Source organism: Loxodonta africana, chromosome 15, assembly GCF_030014295.1.
Source record: "Loxodonta africana isolate mLoxAfr1 chromosome 15, mLoxAfr1.hap2, whole genome shotgun sequence".
Taxonomy (NCBI): Eukaryota; Metazoa; Chordata; class Mammalia; order Proboscidea; family Elephantidae; genus Loxodonta; species Loxodonta africana.
In genome coordinates this window covers 11,397,901-11,417,294 of record NC_087356.1, presented here as the reverse complement: position 1 = coordinate 11,417,294, position 19,394 = coordinate 11,397,901, and the positions used below count along the sequence as shown (strand labels likewise).

The 19,394-nt window shown below is 41.1% G+C and overlaps 1 protein-coding gene across 5 annotated transcripts in view; it reads right to left on the bottom strand.

Annotated features, from left to right (window-relative positions):
• The window catches only part of ECRG4 (ECRG4 augurin precursor), a 57,346-nt gene extending 41,138 nt beyond the window's left edge, over positions 1–16,208 (bottom strand). For 4 of the 5 annotated variants that reach the window (XR_010317901.1, XR_010317904.1, XR_010317902.1 and 1 more), the window contains exon 1: positions 15,801–15,913. Coding sequence is in view for 1 of the 5 variants with exons in the window: in XM_064268586.1 (XP_064124656.1) it covers positions 15,801–15,972 (172 nt within the window). In the remaining 4 variants the exon portion in view is untranslated. Of the gene's footprint in view, positions 1–15,800 lie in introns of all 5 variants that reach the window. The other variant, XM_064268586.1, reaches the window with a different exon arrangement.
• Positions 16,209–19,394: the final 3,186 nt, after the last annotated feature.

Genomic DNA, 19,394 nt, shown 5'->3' with positions numbered 1-19,394 from the left:
ATATGAAATGGGATTAAAGACAAAACTGGCTGCCTAGGATAGGAGACCACAGGAAAATACAAACACAATAGTTAGAAACAACACCAAGGGTGTTCCATATTCAAAATAGCAGAAACAAAGGTGGCCCAGGGAGATTGGTTGGAGCACCACAATCAGAGTAGCCAGGCTGGTCCACTCTTAGGTATCACACACATGCCTGCCACAAACTAACTAAAAAACCAAACCCATTGCTGTTCAGTTGATTCTGACTCATAGCAACCCTATAGGACAGAGTAGAACTCCCCCATTTAGGCTTTCAAATGATGTGACCTTTATGGAAGTAGACAGCCACATCTTTCTCACATGGAGTATCTGGTGGGTTCTAACTGCCGACCTTCCACTTAGCAGCCTAGCACTTAACCAAAGCGCCACAAGGGCTCCTTGACATGAGCTAGGTGTTGGCAAAAAGAGTATCTATTATCATGCGATTGGGTCAGAGAGACAGGAAATCACTGGGTACATGGCAAAGCCTTCAAGGAATGGGTTGCCCTAGCCCAGTGACCAGGCCTGGTCTTCTGCTTTCACTGAAAACAATGTAGAATAAAACCCTAGCAGATCCTTCTGTTCCTTCTCCCTGCTAGAAACAGAGGTAGTAAACAATCTAGCGGGGATTCCCAAGTGCAAAGTTGAGTCCACAACCAAGAATTACCACAAACTTGAAAGGGATTGGCACCATGAGAGACAACAAACTTAACAGAAAAACATACACCCAAAGAAATAAAGTTGATAAAACAAATAGAAAAGAGCTTTAAAATAATCTATATCCTCAAAGTAATAAAGGAAGACTTCAAAAAAGAACTAATTAGATATGTTTGAAACAATCTGCTGAATAGTGAATTAATAAACTAGAGGATCAGGCTGAGGAATCTTTCCAAAATGCAGTACAAAGGAATAAAGAGAATATATACATCCACTTTGGTTATAGAGTTTTGATTGCCTGGATGGGAAGCAAGGAGATTAGTTGGAGGTGCTGTAATATTCCAAGTGAGAGATGGTGGAAGATTGACTAGGGTGGTATTAGCATGGAAGGAAGGTAGTGAATGGAATTTGAAATACAAAAAAAAAAAAATTTTTTTTTTTTTTTTATAGGAGGTGGAATCAACATGACTTGGTGATTGGTTTTGGAGAATGAGATAAAGGGAGGAAGCAAGATAGTTCTAGATTTCTGGCTTTAGCCACTGGGTGGCTGCTACCACATTCATTGAGGGGGATGATACAGAAGTACGGCAAAATATGCAGGGAAAGATGAGTTAAAGTTCAAACATGTTAGAGTTGAAGGGACAAGTAGACACATCCAATGAGCAGTTGGACATATACTAGTAGATCTGGAACTTAGGAAAGAGACTGGGCTGGAGACAATTTGGGAAATTGTTATTATATAATGATCTCTGACTCCATAGCAGTGGAGATGGTCACCCAGGGAGATGGTATTGAATGGAAAGTTGAGTGCTTACAATAAAACCTAGAGGAACTTCGACATTTAAGGAAAAATCAAGAGAAACCTAGAAATTAGACAAAGATGGAGAGTTTCATTCTTTAAAAAAATTAGATACTCCTGGGAAGGACAAATTATTAGTTACTAACTCTTCAGTGTACAACAGTATAAAAAATGTTTCTTTTTCTGGGGGGAAAGCACGAATTCCTTAATTACTAAAATGAAGTGCAAATCACTGAAAAAGTAGTGAGGAGGACACCAAAGACAGATTTCCACCATGTCATTTTTCTGCTCATAGTCACCAATTGTGATTCAACACCTGTCCATGAAGACAGCACTTGGTTAGATGAATGATAAACAGAATCCCTCATTTATTAGGATATTTGGTGTTCACATTGGTTACGTAGTGCTGACGGGGCTTACTGGCAAGTTGTAGAGGTGGGTTTGTTATATATAACTGGGTTCCTAAGACGGGGTCTGATGTACAATGGCATTAAGCTTTAGCTTGTTAGTTTTGGTAAAATCCCCAGTATTAAATACATCCATTCCTTACTTACCAACATGGTTAGTTTCCAAAGACCAGGTTATTATGCAATAATTGGCATTGTATGAAAATGGAGGATGATTACATCGTTACATAAGTACCAAACCACTGAGAATCCTGTTCCATCCAAGCTGACACATAACCTTAACCATCATAGCCAGTGTTAACTTTTGCCTCCCACCTCAGCATTCATTACCATCAGAATAGTGAGGAGTAGGTATTCTATATTTGAAGGTACTTTCTAAAGTATATATCATGATATAAATATAAGTTATTATTATTATGACTGTTTGTGTAAAGCAGATATACCAATCATTTGTTTGACTAAATTACAGGTCACCTTAGTCTGGCTGTATAATTCATTTGATCACCAGCAAGAAAAAGGAAGGGGGAGTTTGAGAAAAAGAAGAATCAGGGGCAGGAGAGAAGGTAGGAGAAAGAAAAAAAACAAAAAGAGAGGGAGAGTGGAAGACCTGAGAATCTTCTATGTGCCCACAGTATAAAAGACATTTTAAGTGCATATTCTCTTGCATTTAAAAATATATTATCTAATTTACTTTCTAGTAATTATGTAAGGTAGATGTTACTATCCCTGTTTGAGGAAGAAACTGAAGCAGAGAGAACCCACGGTAAGTGGAAACATACAGATTACTGTCAAGTGTTCCAACTCTAAGTTTTTCCACTGTTGCATAAAGAATTGAGTTTTCAACTCGTAGTTCAATTTCAAACTTTAAAATATTTTTGAGCCTAGTTGGAATTACATTAAACATTTTTTCAATACCTTCCTGAAGCCTGGAAAGAAATCAAACAAATGGAAGGAGAGTGTCGATTGAGAGAGATTAATGAATTAAGTTATTACTAGGCGTACATCACTATCCACAACAACAATAAATCATATTCCAATCTCTGTGAAGTCCCAGTAGGGTTTCCTCCTCAGGCAAAGCCGCACTCTTCCGAAAGGTCAGATCGCGATTGCTCTCCGTTCGTTCTCCTGTGAGGAAAATGTCAGCACACTCCGGTCACGGCAGTAAGTGTGCATCAGAATTTCTGCAGGGAGAAGATCCCGAGACTGCTGAGGAGCCAATGTGTGTCTCTCAGACGGTCACAAAACTTTTTTTAGTAGCTTGTATAGAACTCTGGCTCTAGCTGTGTTTTTTCTTTAAGACTAATTTCACAGCAGATGACATGTAAGTTTACCAAGAAGTCCTGGGAAAATCCATGAAAATCAAAAGACAGAGCTCAAATTGAGCAAAGTAATTAAATGGGTCCCCCCAGATTCCTTCCAAATGATAAATATAAATAAGCAATTTCACATTATGGAGTTAGATTACTGCCTACAGATCTTTAATATTTATCCATGCTTGCTGAAAGTGAAGAGGACTTGAAGCACTTACTGATGAAGATCAAAGACTACAGCCTTCAGCATGGATTGCACCTCAACACAAAGAAAACAAAAATCCTCACAGCTGGACCAATAAGCAACACCATGATAAACGGAGAAAATACAGAAGTTGTCAAGGATTTCACTCTACTTGAATTCACAACCAACGCTTATGAAAGCAGCAGTTAAGAAATCAAACGACATACTGCACTGGGCCACCACGTGCTTGTTGTCAGTTTGTTGTACCGTTGTGGCTGTGTGTTGCTGTTATACTGGAAGATTTGCCACCAGTATTTCAAATACTAGCAGGGTCACTCTTGGTAGACAGTTTTCAGCAGAGCTTTCAGACTAAGACAGACTAGGAAGAAGGACCTGGCAGTCTACTTCTGAAGAAATTGGCCAGTGGAAACCTTATGAATGGCAGCAGAATATCGTCTGATACAGTGCCAGAAGACGAGCCCCTCAGGTTGGAAGGCGCTGAAAATACGACTGGAGAAGAGCTGCCCCTTAAAGTAGAGTCGACCTTAATGAGGTGGATGGAGTTAAGCTCTCAGAACCTTCATTTGCTGGTGTGGCACGACTCAAAATAAGAAAAAACAACTGCAAACATCCATTAATAATTGGAAAGTGGAATGCATGAAATATGAATCTAGGAAAATTGGAAGCCATCAAAAATGAAGTGGAGCTCATAAGCATCGATATCCTAGGCATTCGAGAGCTGAAATGAACAGACACTGGCTACTTAAATCAGATAATCGTAGGGTCTACTCTGCTGGGAACGACAGGCTGCAGAAGAACAGCATTACTTTCATCAACAAAAGAACATTTCAAGATGTATCCTGAGTACAATGCTGTTGGTGATACGATAATACACCTACAAGGAAGAACAGTTAATACGACTATTATTCAAATTTATGCATCAAACACTAATGCCAAAGATGAAGAAACTGAAGACTTTTACCACCTTCTGCAGTCTGAAATTGATCAAACGTGCAATCAGGATGCATTGATGATTACTAGTGATTGGAATGCAGAAGTTGGAAACAAAAAAGAAGGATAGGGAGTTGGAAAATGTGGTCTTGGTGATAGAAATGATGCCAGAGATCACAGGATAGAATTTTGCAAGACCAATGACTTATTCATTGCAAATACCTTTTTCAACAACATAAACAGAAACTATATACGTGAACCTCACTGGATGGGATACATAGGAATCAAATCGACTACATCTGTGGAAGGAGACAATGGAAAAGCTCAAAATCATGAGTCAGAACAAGGCCAGGGTCTGACTGTGGATCAGATCATTAATACTCATACGCAAGTTCAAGCTGAAACTGAAGAAAATTAGAGCAAGTCCACGAGTGCCAAAGTACAATCTTGAGCATATCCCACCTGAATTTAGAGACCCTCTCAAGAATAGGTTTGACGGACGTTCGAGGGCGGAGCCAAGATGGCGGACTAGGCAGACGCTACCTCGGATCCCTCTTACAACAAAGACACGGAAAAACAAGTGAATCGATCACATACATAACAATCTACCAACCCTGAACAACAAACACAGATTTAGAGACGGAGAATGAACTAATACGGGGAAGTAGCGATTGTTTTCAGAGCCTGGAGCCAGCGTACCAGTCAGGTACGGCACAAGCACAGAGAGCGGCTCCACCCCCTGAACTAACCCCGGGAGGGGGACCAGCCGGTTCCGCGGGTGGCGTGGGATGCAGCCGGTAGGAGAAGTCCCCGGGAGGCAGTGACTGGTCTTGGAACGGGGAGAGCAGCGTCCCAGCCAGGGAACCATCCCGCTGGGATTTGGACTGGACGCAGGTACGGCATAAACATGGAGAGCTGCTCCACCCCCCTGAACTAACCCCGGGAAGGGGCCCAGCTGGTTCGGGCAGGCGGCGTGGGACGCAGCTGGTAGGAGAAGTCCCCGGGAGGCAGCGACTGATTTTGGAGTCGAGAGTGCACCGTCCCAGTAGGGGAGCCTTGACGCTGGGCGTGGGGCTGGAAGCGGAGGATCTGACCTTGACTCCAGCGGGCCAGACCCCCGGGGACAATCTCCACACAGCCAGCACACATAGGCGATGTGCCCCGCGGGAATCTCAGATATAATAGTCATTCCAAGCAAGACAAGCAACTCTGGCCATATTCTGAGGTGCTACTCTCCTATCTCTCTGTTCCCTCCCCCACCCTCCCCAGGCGGCTTCATTAACATCCGAATAGCCTGAGCCAGAGGGAGAACTCTGATAGGGATCTGACTGCATTTTTTTTTAGCGGATTTTCTGGAAAAACTAGTTTCCCAGTGATGGCTCGGAGACAACAATCCATATCAAACCACTTAAAGAAGCAGACCATGACAGCTTCTCCAAGCCCCCAAACAAAACAATCAAAATCTTTCCCAAATGAGGATACAATCCGGGAATTATCAGATACAAAATATAAAAAACTAATTTACAGAATGCTTAAAGATATCACAAATGAAATTAGGCTAACTGCAGAAAAAGCCAAGGAACACACTGATAAAACTGTGGAAGAACTCAAAAAGATTATTCAAGAACATAGTGGAAAAATTAATAAGTTGCAAGAATCCATAGAGAGACAGCATGTAGAAATCCAAAAGATTAACAATAAAATTACAGAATTAGACAACGCACTAGGAAGTCAGAGGAGCAGACTCGAGCAATTAGAATGCAGACTGGGACATCTGGAGGACAAGGGAACCAACACCAACATAGCTGAAAAAAAAATCAGATAAAAGAATTAAAAAAAATGAAGAAACCCTAAGAATCATGTGGGACTCTATCAAGAAGGATAACCTGCGGGTGATTGGAGTCCCAGAACAGGGATGGGGGACAGAAAACACAGAGAAAATAGTTGAAGAACTCCTGACAGAAAACTTCCCTGACATCATGAAAGACGAAAGGATATCTATCCAAGATGCTCATCAAACCCCATTTAAGATTGATCCAAAAAGAAAAACACCAAGACATATTATCATCAAACTCGCCAAAACCACAGATAAACAGAAAATTTTAAAAGCAGCCAGGGAGAAAAGAAAGGTTTCCTTCAAGGGAGAATCAATAAGAAGAAGTTCAGACTACTCAGCAGAAACCATGCAGGCAAGAAGGGAATGGGACGACATATACAGAACACTGAAGGAGAAAAACTGCCAGCCAAGGATCATATATCCAGCAAAACTCTCTCTGAAATATGAAGGCGAAATTAAGATATTTACAGATAAACACAAGTTTAGAGAATTTGCAAAAACCAAACCAAAGCTACAAGAAATACTAAAGGATATTGTTTGGTCAGAGAACCAATAATATCAGATATCAGCACAACACAAGGTCACAAAACAGAACGTCCTGATATCAACTCAAATAGGGAAATCACAAAAACAAACAAATTAAGATTAATTAAAAAAAAATACACATAACAGGGAATCATGGAAGTCAATAGGTAAAAGATCACAATAATCAAAAAGAGGGACTAAATACAGGAGGCATTGAACTGCCATATGGAGAGTGATACAAGGCGATATAGAACAATACAAGTTGGGTTTTTACTTAGAAAAATAGGGGTAAATAATAAGGTAACCACAAAAAGGTATAACAACTCTATAACTCAAGATAATAGCCAAGAAAAACGTAACGACTCAACTAACATAAAGTCAAACACTATGAAAATGAGGATCTCACAATTTACTAAGAAAAACGCCTCAGCACAAAAAAAGTATGTGGAAAAATGAAATTGTCAACAACACACATAAAAAGGCATCAAAATGACAGCACTAAAAACTTATTTATCTATAATTACGCTGAATGTAAATGGACTAAATGCACCAATAAAGAGACAGAGAGTCACAGACTGGATAAAGAAACACGATCCATCTATATGCTGCCTACAAGAGACACACCTTAGACTTAGAGACACAAACAAACTAAAACTCAAAGGATGGAAAAAAATATATCAAGCAAACAATAAGCAAAAAAGAAGAGGAGTAGCAATATTAATTTCTGACAAAATAGACTTTAGACTTAAAACCACCACAAAGGATAAAGAAGGACACTATATAATGATAAAAGGGACAATTGATCAGGAAGACATAACCATATTAAATATTTATGCACCCAATGACAGGGCTGCAAGATACATAAATCAAATTTTAACAGAATTGAAAAGTGAGATAGATACCTCCACAATTATAGTAGGAGACTTCAACACACCACTTTCGGAGAAGGACAGGACATCCAGTAAGAAACTCAATAGAGACACGGAAGATCTAATTACAACAATCAACCAACTTGACCTCATTGACTTATACAGAACTCTCCACCCAACTGCTGCAAAATATACTTTTTTTTCTAGCGCACATGGAACATTCTCTAGAATAGACCACATATTAGGTCATAAAACAAACCTTTGCAGAGTCCAAAACATCGAAATATTACAAAGCATCTTCTCAGACCACAAGGCAATAAAACTAGAGATCAATAACAGAAAAACTAGGGAAAAGAAATCAAATACTTGGAAAATGAACAATACCCTCCTGAAAAAAGACTGGGTTATAGAAGACATTAAGGAGGGAATAAGGAAATTCTTAGAAAGCAATGAGAATGAAAATACTTCCTATCAAAACCTCTGGGACACGGCAAAAGCAGTGCTCAGAGGCCAATTTATATCGATAAATGCACACATACAAAAAGAAGAAAGAGCCAAAATCAGAGAACTGTCCCTACAACTTGAACAAATAGAAACTGAGCAACAAAAGAATCCATCAGACACCAGAAGAAAACAAATAATAAAAATTAGAGCTGAACTAAATGAATTAGAGAACAGAAAAACAATCGAAAGAATTAACAAAGCCAAAAGCTGGTTCTTTGAAAAAATTAACAAAATTGATAAACCACTGGCTAGACTGACTAAAGAAATACAGGAAAGGAAACAAATAACCCGAATAAGAAAGGAGAAGGACCACATCACAACAGAACCAAATGAAATTAAAAGAATCATTTCAGATTTTTATGAAAAATTGTACTCTAACAAATTTGAAAACCTAGAAGAAATGGATGAATTCCTGGAAAAACACTACCTACCTAAACTAACACATTCAGAAGTAGAACAACTAAATAGACCCATAACAAAAAAAGAGATTGAAACGGTAATCAAAAAACTCCCAACAAAAAAAAGCCCTGGCCCGGAAGGCTTCACTGCAGAGTTCTACCAAATTTTCAGAGAAGAGTTAACACCACTACTTCTGAAGGTATTCCAAAGCACAGAAAATGATGGAATACTACCCAACTCATTCTATGAAGCCACCATCTCCCTGATAGCAAAACCAGGTAAAGACATCACAAAAAAAGAAAATTATAGACCTATATCCCTCATGAACATAGATGCAAAAAACCTCAACAAAATTCTAGCCAATAGAATCCAACAACACATCAAAAAAATAATTCACCATGATCAAGTAGGATTTATACCGGGTATGCAAGGCTGGTTTAATATCAGAAAAGCCATTAATGTAATCCATCACATAAATAAAACAAAAGACAAAAACCACATGATCTTATGAATTGATGCAGAAAAGGCATTTGACAAAGTCCAACACCCATTTATGATAAAAACTCTAACCAAAATAGGAATTGAAGGAAAATTCCTCAACATAATAAAGGGCATCTATGCAAAGCCAACAGCCAATATCACTCTAAATGGAGAGAACCTGAAAGCATTTCCCTTGAGAACGGGAACCAGACAAGGATGCCCTTTATCACCGCTCTTATTCAACATCATGCTGGAAGTCCTAGCCAGGGCAATTAGGCTAGACAAAGAAATAAAAGGCATCCGGATTGGAAGGAGGAAGTAAAGTTATCACTATTTGCAGACGACATGATTATATACACAGAAAACCCTAAGGAATCCTCCAGAAAACTACTGAAACTAATAGAAGAGTTTGGCAGAGTCTCAGGTTATAAAATAAACATACAAAAATCACTTGGATTCCTCTACATCAACAAAAAGAACACCGAAGAGGAAATAACCAAATCAATACCATTCACAGTAGCCCCCAAGAAGGTAAGATACTTAGGAATAAATCTTACCAAGGATGTAAAAGACCTATACAAAGAAAACTACAAAGCGCTACTACAAGAAATTCAAAAGGATATACTTAAGTGGAAAAACATACCTTGCTCATGGATAGGAAGACTTAACATAGTAAAAATGTCTATTCTACCAAAAGCCATCTATACATTTAACGCACTTCCGATCCAAATTCCAGTGTCATATTTTAAGGGGATAGAGAAACAAATCACCAATTTCATATGGAAGGGAAAGAAGCCCCGGATAAGCAAAGCACTACTGAAAAAGAAGAAGAAAGTGGGAGGTCTCACTCTACCTGATTTCAGAAGGTATTATACAGCCACAATAGTCAAAACAGCCTGGTACTGGTACAACAACAGGCACATAGACCAATGGAACAGAATTGAGAACCCAGACATAGATCCATCCACGTATGAGCAGCTGATATTTGACAAAGGACCAGTGTCAATTAATTGGGGAAAAGAAAGCCTTTTTAACAAGTGGTGCTGGCATAACTGGATATTCATTTGCAAAAAAATGAAACAGGACCCATACCTCACACCATGCACAAAAACTAACTCCAAGTGGATCAAAGACCTAAACATAAAGACTAAAACGATAAAGATCATGGAAGAAAAAATTGGGACAACCCTAGGAGCCCTAATACAAGGCATAAACAGAATACAAAACATTACCAAAAATGATGAAGAGAAACCCGATAATTGGGAGCTCCTAAAACTCAAACACCTATGCTCATCTAAAGACTTCACCAAAAGAGTAAAAAGACCACCTACAGATTGGGAAAGAATTTTCAGCTATGACATCTCTGACCAGCGCCTGATCTCTAAAATCTACATGATTCTGTCAAAACTCAACCACAAAAAGACAAACAACCCAATCAAAAAGTGGGCAAAGGATATGAACACACATTTCACTAAAGAAGATATTCAGGCAGCCAACAGATACATGAGAAAATGCTCACGATCATTAGCCATTAGAGAAATGCAAATTAAAACTACGATGAGATTCCATCTCACACCAGCAAGGCTGGCATTAATCCAAAAAACACAAAATAATAAATGTTGGAGAGGCTGTGGAGAGATTGGAACTCTTATACACTGCTGTTGGGAATGTAAAATGGTACAACCACTTTGGAAATCTATCTGGCGTTATCTTAAACAGTTAGAAATAGAACTACCATACAACCCAGAAATCCGGCTCCTGGGAATAGACCCTAGAGATACAAGAGCCTTCATACAAACAGATATATGCACACCCATGTTTATTGCAGCTCTGTTTACAATAGCAAAAAGTTGGAAGCAACCAAGGTGTCCATCAGCGGATGAATGGGTAAATAAATTGTGGTATATTCACACAATGGAATACTACCCTACCCATCAATAAAGAACAGTGACGAATCTCTGAAACATTTCATAACATGGAGGAACCTGGAAGGCATTATGCTGAGCGAAATTAGTCAGAAGCAAAAGGACAAATATTGTATAAGACCACTATTATAAGACCTTGAGTAATAGTAAACCTGAGAAGAACACATACTTTTGTGGTTACGAGGGGGGGAGGGAGGGAGAGTGGGAGAGGGTTTTTTATTGATTAATCAGTAGATAAGGACTGCTTTAGGTGAAGGGAAAGACAACACTCAATACATGGAAGGTCAGCTCAATTGGACTGGACCAAAAGCAAAGAAGTTTCCAGGATAAAATGAAGGCTTCAAAGGTCAGCGGAGTAAGGGCGGGGGTCTGGGGAACATGGTTTGCGGGGACTTCTAAGTCAATTGGCAAAATAATTCTATTATGAAATCATTCTGCGTCCCACTTAGAAATGTGGCATCTGGGGTCTTAAATGCTAACAAGCGGCCATCTAAGATGCATCAATTGGTCTCAACCCACCTGGAGCAAAGGAAAAAGAAGAACACCAAGGCCACACGACAACTAAGAGCCCAAGAGACAGAAAGGGCCACATGAACCAGAGACCTACATCATCCTGAGACCAGAAGAACTAGTTGGTGCCCGGCCACAATCGATGACTGCCCTGACAGGGAGCACAACAGAGGACCCCTGAGGGAGCAGGAGATCAGTGGGATACAGACCCCAAATTCTCATAAAAAGACCAAACTTAATGGTCTGACTGAGACTAGAGGAATCCCGGCGGCCATGGTCCCCAGACCTTCTTTTGGCACAGGACAGGAACCATCCCCGAAGACAACTCATCAGGCATGAAAGGGACTGGTCAGCGGGTGGGAGAGAGATGCTGATGAAAAAAAAAAAAGAATAGGTTTGACGTGTTGAACACTAATGACTGAAGACCGGATGAGTTGTGGAATGACATGAAGAAAGCAAGAGGCCATTAAAAAGACAAGAAAGAAAAGACCAAAATGGATGTCAGAAGAGACTCTGAAAGTTGCTCTTGAATCTCAGGTAGCTAAAGCAAAAGGAAGAAATGATGAAGTAAAAGGGCTGAACGGAAGATTTCAAAGGGCGACTCAAAAAGACAAAGTGAAGTATTGTAATGAAATGTGCAAAGACCTGGAGTTAGGAAACGAAAAGGCATTTCTCAAGCTGGAAAACGGAAGAGAAAGTTCAAGCCTCTAGTTGCAACATTTAAGGATTCCATGGGCAAAATACTGAATGATGCAGGAAACATCAAAAGAAGATGGAAGGAATACACAGGGTCACTGTACCAAAAAAAAAAAAAAAAAAAATTGGTGAACGTTCAACCATTTCAGGAGGTGGCATATGATCAAGAATCAACGGTACTGCAGGAAGGGGTCCAAGCCACAATGAAGGCATTGGCAAAAAACAAGACCCCGGGTATTCATGGAATACCTACGGACATGTTCACCAAACTGACGTGGTGCTGGAGGTGCTCACGCATCTATGATGAGAAATTGGAAGACAATTAACTGGCCAAGTGGCTGGAAGAGATCCTTATTTGTACCCATTCCAAAGAAAGGTGATCCAACAGAAGAAAGAAATTATCGAAGAATACCATTAATATCACACACAAGTAAAATTTTGCTGAAGATCGTTCAAAAATGGTTGCAGCAGTATATAAACAAGGAACTACCAGAAATTCAAGCTGAATTCGGAAGAGGGATATCATTGCTGATATCAGATGGATCTTGGCTGAAAGCAGAAAATGCCAGAAAGAGGTTTAGCTGTGTTTTATTGACTATATAAAGGCATTTGACTGTGTTGTTCATAACAAATTATGGATAAATTTTTGAAGAACAGGAATTTCAGAACACTTAATTGTGCTCATTAGGAAACTGTACAGAGACCAAGAGGCAGTTGTTTGAACAGAGCGAGGGAGGGTTTAAAGTCAGAAAAGGTATGCATAAGGGTTGTGTAACTTCACCATACTTTTTCAGTCTATAAACTGGACTATTTGAAAATGAATGTGGCATCAGGATTGGAGGAAGACTCATTAACAACCTGCACTATACAGATGACACAAACTTGCTTGGTGAAAGCAAAGAGAACTTGAAGCATTTACTGATGAAGATCAAAGGCTACAGCCTTCAGTCTGGGTTGTACCTCTAAGTAAAGAAAACAAAAATCCTCACAACTAGACCAATAAGCAAAATCATGATGAAAAGAGAAAAGATTGAAGTTGTCAAGGATTTCATTTTACTTGCATCCACAATCAATACCCATGGAAGCAGCAGTCAAGAAATCAAACAGTGTTTTGCAGTGGCCAAATCTGCTGCAAAAGACCTCTTTAAAGTGTTAAAAAGTAAAGATGTCACTTTAAGGACTGAAGTGCCCCTGACTCAAGCCATGATGGTATTCTCAGTCACCTCATCTGCATGCAAAAGCTTGACAGTGAATAAGGAGACCAAAGCAGAATTTACGTCTTCGAATTATGGTGTTGAAGAGAAATATTGACTATACCATGGATTTCCAGAAGAACAAATAAATTTGTCTTGGAAGAAGTAAAACCAGGATGCTTCATAGAAGCAAGGATGGTGAGACTTCATCTCACATACTTTAGACATATTATCAGAAGGAACTGGTCTCTTTAGAAGGACACCAAGCTTGGCAAAGTAGACAGTCAGCGAAAAAGAGGAAGACCTTCAAGGAGATGGCTTGACATAGTGGCTGCAGCAATGGGTTCAAAAGTAGCAACAATTGTGAGGCTGGCACAGGACTGGGCACTGTTTGCCTCTGTTGTACAAGGGGTTGCTATAAGTTGGCACCGACTTGACCAAACAACAGGAGCAGCGGATGTTGGGCATAGTTTTGTGGGGTCCATAAAGCAGGTAGGCTCTAAAACGAAATGGAACAAAACAAAACAAACAAAAAAAGCAATTGCCATAGAGTTGATTCCCATTCCCGGTGACTGTATTTTTTTTTTTTTTTTTGTATAGGACAGAGTAGAACTGCCCCAGTGGATTTCTAAGGCTGTCAATCGTTACAGAGGTAGGCTGCCACATCTTCCTCCTGCAGGGTGACTAATGGGCTCCAACTGAAGACCTCTCGATTATGAGCCAAGCACTCAGCCTCTGCAACACCAGGGCTCCTTGGCTCTAAAATCAAAACAAACCCCTTGCCATAGTGTAGATTCCAAGTCATAGCAGCATTTAGGACAGAGCTGAACTGCCCCATAGGGTTTCCAAGGCTGGAAATCTTTACAGAAGTGAACTGTCAGATCTTTCTTCAGCAGAGCGGCTGGTGGGTCGAACCGCTGACCTTTTGGTTAGCAGCCCAGTGCTTAGCCACTCCACAGCCAGTCTTCCTACTTCTTGGCTCTAAGTGGCTAGAAATCTGCTTATTTGGGCTATGTTTTAAACCATTGGGTGTGTACAAATTTGAGTTTGGTGCCAGTGGGCTTTTCCAGGCTAATGGTCCTCAGCTTGCTATGAAGAGGTAAACAATTGGGGCCAATGATGCATACAGGCCATTTTTTACTCATTTATACAACAGGTGGAAACCCTGGTGGCATAGTGGTTAAGTGTTACGGCTGCTAACCAAGAGGTCGGCAGTTCGAATCCATCAAGCACTCCTTGGAAACTCTACCGGGCAGTTCTACTCTGTCCTATAGGGTCGCTATGAGTCAGAATCGACTTGATGGCAGTGGGTTTGGTTTTGGGATACAACGGGTATTTAGGAGGTCCGAACTTGGATTCAAATCCTGGGCCTGCCAGTTACCAGCTGCATGACCTTGGGCAAGCTTCTTAAAGACTGCGCCTTAGTTTCTCCACTGCAAAATGAAGGAAATCAACCTAGTTACAGTGTTGTCGGCGGGGTGTGTGGATTTCATGAAGTAATAGATGTAAAGTCCATTACACAGAAGTAACTGCTATTAGTGAGGATTGTCCTGTGATCAAAGTTTTCCATGAGAAAAGCAAACCCAGGACCCCTGACCTTCACTTACACAGGATATCAGTGTTTATTTCAGTCCCCAAACACAGCAGAGTATTATACACATGCTTGGCTCTCACACTTGCCTTCCCCCACATGGAAGTGCACCCATCAGGTGACATTTCTGTCCTTTATATTCTGCTATAAAAAAGACCCCTTTTCGACAGTGTTGAGTAGCATAAAAACCAACCAAACCCACTGCTGTGGAATCAATCCCAACTCATAGCAACCCTATAGGACAGAGTAGAACTGCCTCATAGGGTTTCCAAGGAGCAGCTGGTGGATTCAAACTGCTGACCTTTTGGTTAGCAGCTGAGCTCTTAACCATTGTGCCAGCAGGGCTCCATTGAATAGCATCCAAAACCAAATCCACTGCCATCGAGTCGATTCTGACTCATAGCGACCCTATATGACTTGAGTAGCATCAAAACCCACCCAGTGTCGTCGAGAGCCTATAAAATGCCACGTTACTTAAACATAAATGCTATCTCAAGACACACTTTAACTACAGAGCATTTTTCATTTCCCCTTTAACAGAGACTTTCTGTCATTATTCCCCCTGGCTGCTCCTCAGAGAAGGAACCAGAGTTAGGTTCAAGAACTGCAAGCATTCTTCAAAATGCATTGTGATGTGGCCTCACCTCCTAGAAAAGCTGTTTCTGTCTTTCTTACTCTTAAGATATTTCTTAAAGTGCCCAGATGCTGTCAAATTCTTAACAGACCAAGTTTCCATAATCAGGCAAAAAGCCTACCATCTGCAAGGTGGGCCACCCCAGGTGATTCAACCAAAGCCTATAACAGTCGGTTACAGGAAATGGATTTGTTTCTCTATTTTGTAGAATATGGCAACCCTGTCAGCATGTAAGACATACGTGTCTCTCCAGGAAACAAGTACGTTATCACTTCACCTTTGAAAACAACTTGCTTCCTGTCTCCTACCTGAATGCCTGGTCTGCAGAAATGACCTTGCCTGACCCACAACAAGTTGCTCTGCATTCAAGGGCTCCTTGAATCCAGGAAAAGTGGGACGAGCAATATCCAGCTGGTGGGGGAAACTATTTGAAACTCTTGGGCTTGACAGGCTTAAGTAGGGGAGCCTTCTGAAAGGCATGCTGCTGCCATCCCAATCCTCTCCTAAATGTCTCCAAAAGCATTCTGGGGTCCCTGGCTGGGGAGAGCGGCAGCTGCCATGTCAGGGCTTCCCTGGGGACGGAGATTGCAAGCAGTTGTCCTGGCACTCTCTGAGCAGCAGTTTTTGCCAACTGATGGAATGATGAACAACCGTTTAGGAGAGGGAGGCACTGAAAGTGATTTCTTGCAGGTGCCAAACAGAAGTAAAAGTTATTCTTCAGGGAAGTAGGTTGGCTTTGAGAATGTGCTAAACCCACAGAGGGGAGGAGCTTGAGAAAACAGAAAACACAGTGTGATGTGGAAACTGCCCTGGACTTGGCATCTGAAAATCTGGGTTTGAATCCCAGGTCTCCTACCTACTGGGAATGTGTCAGTGATCGAAACTGTTTGCTCATCTGTAAAATGGGAATATCACTAGTACTTTCCTTGCTTGCTTAAACAAACTTGTGAAGATCAGGTTAGGGGAAAATATGTTGTAAAACTCCATACATTTATGATTCCTCCCTTGGCTTCTTGCACCTTTTGCATTCTGTGTGTGTGTGTGCGAGTACACGCACGTGTGTATATTAGTTTCCTACGGCTTCTGTAGCAAATTATCACAAACTCTGTAGCTTAAAACAACATACATTTATTCTCTTCCAGTTCTCGAGGTCAGAAGTCTGAAATCAGTTTCACTGGCCAACATCAAGGTGAGCTGCACTCCCTTTGGAGACTCTAAGGGGAGAATCCTTTTCCTTGCGTTTTCCAGTTCCTGGAGCTGAATTCCTTGGCTAATGGCCCATCCTTCCATCTTCAAATCCAGCGACAGAGCATCTTGCTTTATTGGTCATGTTGCCTTCTTCCTCTGTGTCCATCTCCCTCTGCTGCCCTCCTATAAGGGCACTCGTGATTGCAGTTAGGGTCCACCTGAATAACCCAGGATAATCTCCCTATCTCAAGATCCTTAACTTAATCACATCTACAAAGTCTCTTTTGCCACATAAAGTAAAATTCACAAGTTTCAGAGATTACAACCTGTCTTAGGCTAGGTTCTGTAAAGGAGCAAAACCAGCGAAGCATATATATGAATATGTATAGAGAGATTTCGACGGCACTGGGTTTTGTTTTGTTTTGTTTTTAGGGGGGTATAGAGAGATTTATTTCAAGGAAATGGCTCTGCAACTGTGGAGGCTGTCAAGTCCCAAATCCATGGATCAGATGGTAGGCTGGAGGCTTGTCCTGGCTCATGTGGTAGCAGGGGCTGATGAACCTGCGATCTGAAGGCTGCCAGCTTAAGCCCCAAGAATCAGAGGTGAGCGAACGATGAGGTGAAAGCAGCACTGAGAGAGAGAGAGAGAGCTTTGCCAGAACATCCACTTATATTGGATACAGGCCACACCCTCAAGAAAACTCTTCTTTAAACTGATTGGCTGCTCACATCAGTTCAAAAAATAGAGGATGATTACATAATACCTGTCAAACCGCTGAGACTCATGGCCTAGCCCAGTTGACATATAACCTTAACTATCACAGTCCACCCCTTGTCAACTTGGCACCTGTACACATCTCTTAAACCATACATAATCTCTAAATAAAAACAATTATGAAGCCATACTTGCACCTAACATGATACAACTAACATGTGTACAACAAGAAATGCACTAGCACCGTTTATAACTTATATTTTATAATAAGTAACAGAATAAGGGAAGGAAGAAAAAATATATATATATATATACACACACACACACATATATATGTATGTGGAACCCTGGTGGTACAGTGGTTAAGACCTGGGCTGCTAACCAAAATGTTGGCAGTTTGAATCTACCAGCTGCTCCTTGGAAACCCTATAGGGCAGTTCTACTCTGTCCTATAGGGTCACTATGAGTTGGAATTGACTCAATGGCAATGGGTTTGGTTTTTTAGACACACACACACACACACACACACACACGTGTATAACAAAACAATGAAGAAACACTCATAACAATTATAGTCCTCATTTCTCCAACTGGTCATGTGGTCATAGCTTGTCTTTAGAACTACTTTCTTCTATCACTCATTCCTTATTCCCTTTACTGTCAGCAAGCACTTCAGCTGGTTATGGTTCTTTGCCTGGTAGGGTGACCCAAACCTTCGTTACTGTAGGGTCTGGGCCATTAATAGTCATGTTGGAACTGGGTTGCTGTAGTTTTCCATCGACTTTAAGCATAGGGCATAGTAGTACTAAGAGATGCCCTAAAGGGATCTCCTATATTTCAGATATATTCTTTTTTTACCTACATTATGTAATATCAAACTGATTGCCCCTTGGTAATCAGGATCAATCACACCAGCCAATATACCTACCTTCTTTTCTTGTTGATCTAGAGGTATGAGGAGCCCAAAGTGGCTCAGTGGCATTCTTAGATTCCAGATTAATGGAATCAGTGTTGTGTCTCCTAGGGGGAGCATTCCTCCCTTTGGAACTAAGACCTTTAGACCTGCAGAGCATAGGGTCACATGGACAGCGAGCAAAAATTTTGTGAGTGGGTCACTAGGGGTAATAGTGAGTGGTGCCACTCCCATTTCCATCCCTTGACTCCTGGACCCATGAATTCCGGCTATAGAAGAAAGAGCATCATATATTGGACGCTGGTTTAGAACATATACAATCTCCTGGAGAACATTGCCCCAACCCTGTGTGGTACCGTCTCCTAGCTGGTACCACAATTTTGTCTTTATAAAGCCAGTCTATCATTCTATCCTTCTATCAAGCCAGCTGCTTCAGCATGATGGAGAACGTGGTAAGACTAGTGAATTCCATTAGCATGAACCCGCTGCCATACTTCATTGGCTGTGAAGTGAGTTCCTTGAACCAAGGCAGTGCTGTGTGGGATACCAAGATGGTGGATAAGGCAGTCTGTGAGTTCACAGGTGGTAGTTTTGCAGAAGCATTGCGTGCAGTGAAGGCAAATCCATATCCAGAGTAAGTGTCTATTCCAGTAAGAACAAAATGCTGCCCTTTCCATGAGGGAAGTGGTCTAATGTAATCAACTTCCCACCAGAACTTCTGGCTGATTGGCCCTAGGAATGGTGCCATACCGGGGACTCAGTGTTGGTCTCTGCTGCTGGTAGACTGGGCACTCAGCATTGTCTGTAGCCAAATTGGCCCTGGCGAGTGAAAGTCCATGTTGCTGAGCCCATGCATAGCCTCCATCCCTGCCACCATGGCCACTTTGTTCATGAGCCCATTGGGAAATGACAAGAGTGGCTGGGGAAAGAGCCTGACTGCTATTCACAAAACACGCTATCCTATCCACTTGATATTTAAAATCCTCCTCTGCTGAGGTCACCCTTTGGTGAGCATTCATATGAGACACAAACATCTTCACTTCTTTGGTCCATTCAGACAGGTCTAGCCACACGCCCTTCCTCATA